Source organism: Austrofundulus limnaeus, unplaced genomic scaffold (genome assembly GCF_001266775.1).
Source record: "Austrofundulus limnaeus strain Quisiro unplaced genomic scaffold, Austrofundulus_limnaeus-1.0 Scaffold421, whole genome shotgun sequence".
NCBI classification, from domain to species: domain Eukaryota; kingdom Metazoa; phylum Chordata; class Actinopteri; order Cyprinodontiformes; family Rivulidae; genus Austrofundulus; species Austrofundulus limnaeus.
In genome coordinates, this window is record NW_013952823.1 from 339,227 (window position 1) to 351,314 (window position 12,088).

General features: G+C 42.2%; 1 protein-coding gene across 1 annotated transcript in view; it reads left to right on the forward strand.

Annotated features, from left to right (window-relative positions):
• hspg2 (heparan sulfate proteoglycan 2) overlaps positions 1-12,088 on the forward strand; it is a gene marked incomplete in the record, with an annotated part of 235,200 nt that overhangs the window by 99,054 nt on the left and 124,058 nt on the right. Inside the window, 6 exon segments of the mRNA XM_014024404.1 lie at positions 3,333-3,480; positions 5,140-5,267; positions 8,948-9,034; positions 9,153-9,211; positions 9,441-9,505; positions 9,658-9,798. Coding sequence (XP_013879858.1) covers positions 3,333-3,480; positions 5,140-5,267; positions 8,948-9,034; positions 9,153-9,211; positions 9,441-9,505; positions 9,658-9,798 — 628 coding nt within the window.

Below are 12,088 nucleotides of genomic sequence, written 5' to 3' on the forward strand. Positions count from 1 at the left end.
TTTTTGAGGACCCCCAAGATACCTGTCACAGACCCCTGGGGGTCCTGGGACCCCAGTTTGAGAACCTCTGCTTTAGGGCTTTTGCTAATTTTAAAATTTATTAGTGGATTAGCACTTGCTAGATTTATAGGCTAAATTTAGAAGCACTAACTGAGGTCCATAAATGTTATTGATCAACATGAATGTTAACAGCTGAGGGTGAAAACTGTCACATTTTGTTCATGTGTGTGTCACTGATCCACCACGTGACAATATATTGACAATATATGAACCCAAATACAGCTGAGGAATGTCAATGAAAAGTCTGTCAGTCTATACACTGTACATTACATGTACATGTACTTCAGTGGGTATTACATGTAATTATTCCATAACCTGGTACAAGATCATGTGATCATGTGGTCATTTTCTTTCATTAAAACAACACAAGAAGTTCAGTTATCTGGGAGTGCCTCAGGGTAGAGCTGCTGCTCCATTACATGGAGAGGAGCCAGAKGAGGTGGTTCAGGCATCTGGTTAGGGTGTCTCCCAGATATCTCTCTAGGGATGACCCAGGACAATTTTTGTAATATCGAAGAGGAAACCTCAAAAATATTTGGAAATTAAAGGGGGGTATTGTGTAATTTTCAGTCATGTAATTCAATTCTGTACTATAATCAAGTAACTATGTTACCTTCAGTTTTGAAAATGCCTTGAAATTGACTGAGCTCCAGGAAGGAGATCCAGCTGAGGACTGAGCTCCAGGGAGGTGCTATGTACAATTAGTAGTTTTTCTTTCTCTGCTCAGAAAGGGGCTTCAATAATGACTCGTAGATAAGGTAGTTATTCATTATATTGTGACAAAATGCAATTGTTGCAAACRTTTTAACCAATGCACTATAGCTGCCCATTTCTCCACACACCACTTTGCGACTTCAATAAMTCAATCAATGAATCACCTTTATTTAACCAGATAAGAACCCACYGAAATCAAGATCTCTTTTCCAATGGTGACCTGGCCAAGAGGTCAGCAGCACATGTCATAAAAATAATAATCAAATTAGTTTACAAATCAGAAAACAGGTACATAAAACAATGATAAACAAAGAATGAAATCAAAGGTTTCAGGAGTTAGTTCTCAGTTTGATGTGACGAGTCAACAACTCACACCTCCGGGAGAACTTTGAACATGTTCCGGGGGAGGTGGGGTACAGAGTCTGATTGGGCCATGTTCCGTACCTCCATTGTCAAGGCGTATTACTTGAGCTGTGGCCGTAAGGTTGTCGGTGCCTGTCGTGCTGGCAACCCTCAAACCCGCTGGTGGACACCGGCGGTGAGAGATGCTGTCAGGCTGAAGAAGGAGTCCTATCAGGCCCTTTTGGCCTGTGGGACTCCGGAAGAAGCCGATAGGTATCGGCATTCCAAGCAGATTGCGGCTCGAGTGGTCGCTGAGGCAAAAACTCAGGTGTGGGAGGAGTTCGGAGAGGCCATGGAAAAAGACTTCCACACAGTTGGTCCACCATCTGGTGTCTGGGGGGGTGGGGGGTGTTCGCCACCAACACTATTTATGGTGGGGATGGTGCGCTGCTGACCTCAACTCTGGACGTTTTGGGTCAGTTGGCAGAATACTTCGAAGACCTCCTCAATCCCACCAACACGTCTTCCCATGAGGAAGCAGACTCTCCAATCTCTGGTGCCGAAGTCACTGAGGTGGTTAAAAAGCTCCTTGGCAGCAAGGTGCCGGGGGTGGATGAGATTCGCCCTGAGTTCCTTAAGGCTCTGGATGTTGTGGGTTTGTGTTGGTTGACGCGACTCTACAATATCACGTGGACATCGGGGGCAGTTCCCCTGGGTTGACAGACCGGGGTGGTGGTCCCCCTATTTAAAAAGGGGGACCACAGAGTGTATTCCAACTATAGGGGGATCACACTTCTGAGCCTCCCTGGTAAGGTCTATTCAGGGGTCCTGGAGAGGAGGGTCCGTCGGATAGTCAAATCTTGGATTCAGGAAGAGCAGTGTGGTTTTGGTCCTGGAACAGCGGACCAGCTCTACACCCTCAGCAGGGTCCTGGAGGGTGCATGGGAGTTCAGCCAACCAGTCTACATGTGTGGACTTGGAGAAGGCATTTTACCGTGTCCCTCTGGGAGTCCTGTGGGATTTAACATACTCCGGGAATATGACATTCCTCACAGGTCCGGGTATGTGTACCTATGAGCTTGGTCCACATTGCCGGTAGTAAGTCGGACTTGTTTCCGGTGAGAGTTGGACTCCACCAAGGTTGTCCTTTGTCACCAATTCTGTTCATAACTTTTATGGACAGAATTTCTAGGCTCAGCCAAGGTGTTAAGGGGATCCTTTTTGGTGACCTTAGGATCACATCTCTTCTTTTTGCAGATGATGTGGTCCTATTGACTTCATCAGATCCTGATCTCCAGCTCTCACTGGAGCGGTTCACAGCCGAATGTGAAACGRCCGGGATGAGGAWCAGTGCCTCCAAATCTGAGACCATGGTCTTAAGCCGGAAAACGGTGGGTGCCTTCTCTGGGTCGGGGAGGAGGTCCTGCATCAAGTGGAGGAGTTTAAGTATCTTGGGCTCTTGTTCATGAATGAGGCAGATTGGTGCTGTGTCTGCAGTGATGCGGGAGCTGTACCGGTCTGTCGTGGTGAAGCGGGAGCTGAGCCAGAAGGCGAAGCTTTCGGTTTACCGGTCAGTATACATTCCTACCCTCATCTATGTTCACAAACTTTGGGTAGTGACTGAAAGAACGAGACAGCGGATACAGGCGGCCGAAATGAGTTTCCTCCACAAGGTGTCTGGGTTTTCCCTTAGAGATAGGGTGAGAATCTCAGTCGTCTAGGAAGGACTCAGAGTAGAACTGCTGCTCCTCCACGTCCAAAGGAGCCAGTTGAGGTGGGTCGGGCATCTGGTTAGGATGCCTCCTGGATGCCTCCCTGGTGAGGTGTTTCGTGCATGTCCCACCGGGAGGAGGCCCAGAGGAAGACCCAGGACAYGCTGGAGGGACTGTGTCTCAGCTGACCTGGGAATGCCTTGGGATTCCTCCGGATGAGCTGGCCCAAGTGGCTGGGGAGAAGGAAGTCTAGGTCTCTCTGCTTCGGCTGCTGCCCCCGAGACCCGATCCCAGATAAGAGGAAGAAAACGGACGGATGTGACGAGTCACAAATATCATCATTGCATCTGATTTTTCTCAGTTTTGGCTGGTTTCCTACATCTGTTCCTTCTTCACTATATTAAGCAAGTTTACAGTTTCTGATGTTGTAAATTGCCTCTTGTTAGTTTCAGTCAGATGTGAATTTTTTCCATAGACAATGATGCTTATTTTTCTCATTTCCAGCTGTCCTCCTGGATATGCAGGCCTGTCCTGTGAAATGTGTTCCTCTGGGTTTGAGCGTGTCCCCGGGGGCTCATATCTTGGCACCTGCTCTGGCTGTAACTGTTATGGACATGCAACGACCTGCGATCCAATAAGTGGACACTGTCTGGTAAGGGCTGACTTAGCAGGCATATTAAATATTAAGGTGAGAGTGTTTTTCAAGGTGATATCTCACTGGGGCTGGCTGAGACAGTTGGAAAATACACACATGGACAAAATTGTTGGGACCCCTTGTTCAAAAACCCACAATGTTCACAGAAAAAACTTGAATTTGATAAAAGTAACAATAAACACAAATTCTATAAAATGAACAAATGAAACTCAGACATTGCTTTTCAACCATGTTTCAAGTGAATTAAAAAAAACGCTTGAAACTGACCTGGACATAAATAATGGACTCCTTAACTGTTTTATTATTTGGTGTCCTCCTTGGTCGTCTCCCATTAAGTCCACTTTGTCTCAAACAATGACAGATGGTGTGATCTGACACTGATGTTCCTTGAGCTTGAAGTTCACCTTTAATCTCTTTTGAAGCTTTTCTGACTCTTTTGTTCATATTATCCATCKMTTTGATTTGTCATCAGTTTTCTTCCTGTGGTCAAGTCCAGGGAGGTTGGCTACAGTCCCATGGATCTTAAATTTCTAAATAATCTGTGCAGCTGTAGTCACAGGAACATTAAGCTGCTTGGAGCTGGTCTTATAACCTTTACCTTTAACATTCTTGTGTATAGTTGTCTTTCTAATCTCCTGAGACGACTCTTTCCTTGTTTTCCTCTGGTCCATGTTGAGTGTGGTCCACACCATGTCACCAAACAGCACAGTGAGTATCTGTAGGCCTATATACAGACCCACTGACTGATTACAAGACTGTTGACACCTGTGATGATAAATAGTGGACACACCTTGATTTAACATGACCCTTTGATCGCATTATTTTCTGTCCAGGTCTGTTTCACGAGTTTTCTTTTCTGTTGAATCATGGTTGAAAAACAATGTCTGACTTTCGTTTGTTCATTTTTATAGAATTTTTATTTATTATTACTTTTGTCAGATTCTAGTTATTTCTGTGACCACTGTGGGTTTTTCTTTCATTAAAAGAGGGGTACCAACAATTGTGTCCATGTATGTAGCTGGTGACTCAAACTTAATTTAGTATTGCCAGAAAATAGGCAACCTTCCTATTGCACACTCATGTACAGAAATTGAATACTCTTGTCTGTGATCAAAGACATTATGGCCACTTACCTGYAAATGCTGTTTACCAACTAGCTACCAGCCCAGCTAGACTCTACAAGAAGCCTAATGTCTAGATAAGAAACTGAAAATTACAGTTTCAGAAACAATGACTTAGAAGCCTAATTAATGCATGTCCAACATAACTGCCAGCCACAATACTGGAGCCAGTTTTATTGTTGTTGTATTTTTTTTTTTGTTTGTTTTTTGTTTTGTTTTGTTTTTACGTCTGTCTCATTTTATGCTGAGCCCATCAAATATTGATCATTTTTATAAAAAGTTGAAAACACTCAAATGTAATGTAATGATTMATAATGGAAATAGGAGGTATTTGCCTGAACAACTAGAAGTCTATCAACTATCAACAATATCTAAAAAAAACGTTTTGCATGATGAGGGTTCTTTTTTTTAAATACATTTTAGAGTAAGAASAAATATGCATTTATTTCTTATTGGAAATGAGGTTGTAAATGTAAAATGGTCTGTTTAATTTAAAAGGAATGAAGGAATGAGCTGTGTATTTGCTTCTCCACAGAGCTGCCAACACAATACAGAGGGCCCACAGTGCGACAAGTGTCGCCCTGGATTCTTTGGTGACCCAAGCCGAGGTCATCCTGATGACTGCAAGCCCTGCTCCTGCCCGTACATCGAGACCTCGCGTCGGTATGTTTACACACCCACCAACAACACACACCCACCAACAACACACACCCACCAACAACACACACACACACACACACAGCACATCACTGTACTACAGTTCAGTGCAGTAGTTCAGTTAAAGAGGCAATATTATGTATTTCTCAGGCATATATTTAAATTCTATACCATAATAAAGTATCTACGTCACCTTCAGTTGTTATTAAAATGCTGTTTTTATGTTTAAATCAAAGATAAACTTGACTTCTCATCATTTCTGTTTGTAAACACCTTGAAAAAGGCCTCTGTCTCTTTAAGAACCTCCTGATCTCGTCACGCCCGTTTCAGCACGTCATCACAGCTGCTTCTCTGCTGTTTACAAGCTGGAGTGTTGTAGCATGCTTTGTTGTAATGATAATAAAAAAAGAAGCAAAATTATTCAAGATCGGTTTTGGAAAATTACATCWCAGGATACATCTGAACCTTACTGTCGGACCGGAGAGTATGTTTTCTAAAGAATCGGAGCGATTACAGGGAGGACAGCTGGAAGCTCTGTGTAGTTCCCTTGGGTGCACTGAGAAGTAGTATTTGGAGCTCAGTAGACATGGTTTTCACCGGGTGTTTGCTAGTTGTTGCTGCTGGAGTCACGGAGCGGGTCGTTGGGGGTGGGGAGCTGTGCTCTGTGACGAGCGGCCTTTCCCAATCAGTGGCTCCTCCCTCGCCCCACTCCCTACTCACTACTCACTACACTCACTGTGAAGCCCCCTCGCAGTTGAAAYGAGTCCCCTTGATGGCGCTGCAAGGTACAATTATACACCCTCCACTTTGAGACAGGCTCTCCTCACACCACCGGAACAGGAAGCTGTCGTCACCATGGTAACAGTCCAAGCTCTGGCAGCGGCTGAATGCTGGAGAACAAATGCCGTAAGATCATTTAGAAGATGCTATTTTTAATAGACCAAAGAAAATATTTACTTAGGCCCACATTTTAGAGAGTTTTCAGAAATGACTTTATTTGTAACAGTGTGATAACTTGTCAAATAGGGATGGCGTGATTTTTGATTCAATCGTCTATCGGTGATTGAAGGGTTGGAATGTGATATTTTTAAGGGCTATCTTAATTAAATGCTGTGCCAGGGATGTAAAATTAATTTTAAATGCACCCTTCTCTGCAAATTATGTTTTAATCATCATTGTGATGTGTGCAAATGAGGAATAAAACAGTGCTGCGTCTCGTTTATTTTTTTCTTAGAGTCTGAGCCAACATGCGCAGCTCGTCTTCATGTCTCTCCTCGTCATCTTCTTGCTTTGGTGCACCACAAATGACAAATACTGTATTGATATAACATTTAGTTACAAAATGAATAATCCATGATAAGCATACATTTGAACAAATAACTTTAACCAGTTCCGAACCGGACYGGAGTGCACTCCCTCACCCCTGCTCATCCCCGTCACTCTGGGCTCTGGTGCAGGTTGAATTTTTCACCCCCCTTCACATCAGAACACATACGAAGTATATGGTGTGATTGGTCAGAAGTTTGTGGGAGTGTTTGTGCTAAAGGCGCTCAGACGCTGCGTTTACTTCAACCACTCGCTTAAAAAAAAGGAAAGAAAAAAGTGACTCGTTSGAACGCCGACTACCAGGAAGCAGCGATTCATAAAGATAGTCAAACTGTTAAGACTCTTAGTTTGAGCTCTGAAGAAATACCGAACACAGAAACTAGTTTAAAATATTTATTTAGCTTCAATGAGTCAAGGTTGAAGGTCTGGTAGGAGCCTGGTATGGTGCTGGATACTTCTGGACACAGAGAGACGTTTTAGTGGCAGAACAGTACTGGGTTTGTAATCTCAGAAGAAAAACAACCACTGACCTGGTGTTAGTTGTAGTGGTCCRKYWGTTTACACTGTTAGTGTCCAGGTGGATTTGGTGCTGGATCTTGACGTCACCAAAAAGATCGGCTGACTGTTTAGGTTGGTTGAGCAAAGGCAGAGTCGGGAGACAGGCAGGGGTCAAATCTAGAAAGAGAGCTTTGTKTACCAGAAYCAAGGGGCTGAGCGGAGTCCGAAAATCTGTGGGACAGGCATGGGTCACAAACCAGGTGATCTGAGGTGCAGTGATGCCAGCAAGGGGGGAGACAAGAGGCGATAATCCAAAACACAGAGCTGGGGTCAAAACCAGGAGGACAGATGGCTGGACAAATCTGATAGGGGCTGAGGCAAGAATCAGGAGACCAAAGGACAGGCAGGGGATCAGGACCACAAGAAAAGAGCAAGGTATGAGGACAAGAAACGCTGGTAAGTAACAGTACAAGGCTGATGACAAACTGGCAGGGAAGTGAGGGTGAGAGCAGGAATATATACTGAGGGGAACAGGTGAGTGGAATGAGCTGATTGCAGGAGGGAGGGGGAGCGGTGGGTCAGTAATTAGTACTGGCTGTGACAGGAGCAGAGGGCTGATTGAGAACTTGGCATGAGAAACAACTGTGGATAGCAAAACAACAAAAACAGAGGCAGGACTGGGCAGGCAGGCAAAAATCATAACACAAACGTCCAAAAACTCATAAAAGGGGATAAAAYAGACTATTTTCACAGTGAAATCTGACTGATAAAAACTTTTGAGCTTAATCCTGGACCCGTTTGTGGATAAACGTCGAGTGACAAGTGTCAGACTTTTTTTCCACATTGGATTCCTTCCGTGTAGAAATCCCCTGTAGTGACGTATGCAGCAGCGGGGAGGGGGTTTCCCAGGAGCATGGCGCGGGGGGTCTCAGGAACTATGAAATGTATGTGCGAACGCCGAATAACCACGGAGTTTACAAGCGAATTTAGAAAAAAAGAAGCCGTGGCTTGTAATAAGCGTACCTGCTTGCTTTTTTTTTTAATAACGTAACTGCGCATGCCTTATTAGCAGATTGGATCGTCTATCGGCGATAGCCAGTGACCATGATTTATGATCTGAAAATAGGGACGATTTCCCATCCCTATTGTCAAAACAATTGCTCTTTTACATTTTTTAAATCATTTATTTACTTTTCATGTTTTAATTTTTTCCTTTCTTCTTTTTTTAAATATGGACCAGTGTTCTGTGTCTTTGATAAAGTTTGAATTGAACATGATTTATATAGTCTTTATGGAATTATATTTGTTGGTGAGGTGTTTACTTARTAAAAATGTGTACAAAACAAATGCAGAACTTATATTTATACATCCCATGCTCCATGTTGACCACTATTTGCTCAAGTCTGCACCGGATGCARACTYGGTGTGGAGGGCTTAATAAGCCACTTGCCCTCGTCCATACTTGGTTTCGGATGGGACTTACTATGACCAACCCYCCATGGGCACGCACAAACCTAGTGAGGAGTGAGTAGGGCGAGTGTGTAGCCACCGATTGRGAAAGGCTCAAGGAAGCTTGACTTGGAGACACAGCCCAGAGGAGGAGCTGATCCCAAAAGGTGGTTCTAGTCCCAACCTGTGGTTTTTGCTCCCCTGCCTGCCCCCTGGCTGCCCCAGGACACTACAGGATTTCTCAAACATGCATGAATGAGTCAAAGCAAGACTCTGGGCATGTTTTTGATGAGAGGATAATATTACAACCTGATGTAAAACTCAAAAACATTGATTTTACATCATATTTCCCCTTTAAGACAAAACTCATTCTATCTGACATTTTTAACCCTTTCATTGCTTATTTCATTTAGGTTTTCTGACACCTGCTTTCTGGGATTTGACCAGCAGCCCACATGTGACGCCTGCAGGCCTGGATACACAGGAAGGCGCTGTGAAAAGTGAGCGAACGCTGTTGTTAACTGTACAGTACAGCTGCATCTAGTTCAGACAATCTAACTTTAAGATAAGACTAAGAAAGTGTTTAGTGTTAGACAATGGAGTGTTTTTTTATTGCAGATGTGCTCCTGGTTACAATGGTAACCCCCTCCAGCCTAATGGAAAATGTGTTCCCAACCGTGAGTCAGTGTTCACATTCAGTTTTTCAGCACACATTGGAGGCAAGAATAAAAAAGCAGAAGCAGCTCATGAATGCTTCAGTAGTATGATCATGAGGGAGTTGCAATCCTGCGTTTTGACCAACAATGTTTTTCAGTAGTGTGTGATCATGTGTTAGGGATTCAGCCCAGCTGAAACACTCTCAGGTTCAAGTCTGTCTTCTTTGTTTATGCTGTCCCCTCCCTGCAGAGAGCAGCTCCACCTGTGATAACAGAGGAACCATCAGCTCTAGCAGTGTGCTGTGCAGCTGTAAGGTATGGATGCACTGTTTTAATTCGGATTACTCATGTGTGCATCAGTGTGTGAATGTGTAAATGTCTAAAGTGTAAAGTGCTTTGAGTCCATGTGGACTTGATAAGACCATTGACCACACAATGTGCATGTGTTTTTTGTGTGTGTGTTGCAGAACAATGTGGCAGGCTCTCTGTGTAATGAGTGCAAGCCAGGCTTCTTCCACTTATCAGAGGCTAACCATGAAGGCTGCCTACGCTGTTTTTGCATGGGCGTCACCAAACAGTGTGCCAGCTCCTCATGGAGTCGAGACCAGGTGAGGAGCAACACCATGGGACGACCAAGTGTCACTCAGCATTTGTATTGTTGCACTGGAGGTACATACAGTACTACTCACCACTGCTAAACTGGTTTCTTAAAGGGATAGTCTGGTGAGTTTTGAACATAGACTTAAATATATAGATCAGTAGACTGAGCCCCGCCCATACTTTCCACTGTGTGACATCATGGAGGAGCAGAAACAGACCAAACAGGACAACAGCTCACAGCAAACATAGAAACTAATAGATAAACAGCAGCTGAACTGGATCTGTTTCACACATTATCTGTCATGTTTTTACAATAAATTAATAACTATGTTAATTTCATTCAACAATCATGTAAAACAGCAGATTTATACCAGAAAAATATATAATTTATAAGTAACAATGATCTAAACCAGACCTGAAGTCAGCCTGTAACTTAGACTTTAGCTAGTTGAAAAATGATGACTTCAGCTGTAATAAAGTATATTTATTATTTCTTCTTACTGTCATAAAAAATAATAATATTTGTATTTACCAGTCAACAGTTAGAAAATGTTCTCTAGTTATAGGATGAAACTTGTCTCTATTAGCTAACATCTTCTTAACAGGTCAGGTTCCTCTAACAGAAACTTAAAAATACTCACATTTATAATATTATTTTACACTCTGTAGGTCTAAATATTAATCAGACATTTATAATATTATTTTACACTCTGTAGGTCTAAATATTAATCAGACATTTATAATATTATTTTACACTCTGTAGGTCTAAATATTAATCAGACATTTATAATATTATTTTACACTCTGTAGGTCTAAATATTAATCAGACATTTATAATATTATTTTACACTCTGTAGGTCTAAATATTAATCAGACATTTATAATATTATTTTACACTCTGTAGGTCTAAATATTAATCAGACATTTATAATATTATTTTACACTCTGTAGGTCTAAATATTAATCAGACATTTATAATATTATTTTACACTCTGTAGGTCTAAATATTAATCAGAGGACAAAGTAATATTTAATAGTTTTTGTTAAATTGTTTTGAGATTTTGACTTACCATAGAGATGTAATTTGCACAAAAATGAGCCCCTAAGAAACGATGGAGAATCCTTCAGACTGTCTTCAGACTTTTTGTCTTTGAAGTGTTACTGCCTTCAAACCTCTCAGTAGAAAGACCTTTCATGGGTCACAAGTTATTGGACCTTGTGATTCAGCTTTTTCTTATCTGTTGCCATTTTTGAGCAGTTTATGACTTTACGATGCACATCAGTGGACAGAACTTTCAACAGCAAAAGTGAGAGGTCACATGAAGATCACTTGTCTCACCCACAACCATGAAAGGCAGACAAAAATGGTTTTGGCTGTATTTTGCTGTGTGCAATCTTAGAAAGTAATTAGTGAATGTATGGCTTTAACAGATAAATGTTTAAAGTCAACCCAATTCAAAATGGCTGCCACAGCTAATCAAGCCTAGCCAACCAAATCACATGTAAAATCAGTTTTACAGATCTTGAGTTAAACTTCAGAACTGCTTACGCAGTAGAAGTTTTAGCGGAAGCTAATTCTAAAGCGCATGGTTCAATTTGACACTTTCTAGCTGGCTACAATTCATGTACATTACATGTAYAATGCTACCCACTAGTGGTTTATGAACCCTTGTACAGCACGTTTTACAACTGCCGAATGCTGGGGGTCTGAGTTCCTGACACAGAACTTTGGCTCCTGGGTGTAAAAATTAAAAACTTCTTTAGGCTTGCTAGTTCAGCTGATTCTTTAAAAATTGCTGAGGATCGCTATTTCAGCTGCTTCTTTATCTTTTTCTTTTGTTTGTTCTAGATTTTTCATTAAAGAAGCTTCAATAAAGTAATTTTAAAACACTGTTTACTGGAAAACTGAAGCGATGCATTCTGGGTACATGACGGACTGACAGGAAACGAAAGCACAGGGAACAGGAAACTAGTATATTCCCTTCAAAATAAGAGCTTGGATTTTAAAGATTTTCATGTTTCCATTGGATTTTAAAGTTTCCCAGTTCACCTGAAACTCATCAGACTGAAGAAGTCTTTTGGAGGAGAGATGAAGAGGACCTACTGATTTTTTCTTTTTGACTTTTTTTTCTACCTGGATTAGGATGTTTTGATGTAGTTGCCCCAGTTGACCACTAGATATCAGTCTTCACCAGCATAACATCTTTAAATCATTTCTGAGTCTCTAATGGTGCGTTCACACCGAACGCGATTTCAGCGTCAGGAGCAGCAGGTTTACATACAAAGTCTATGGTGGAC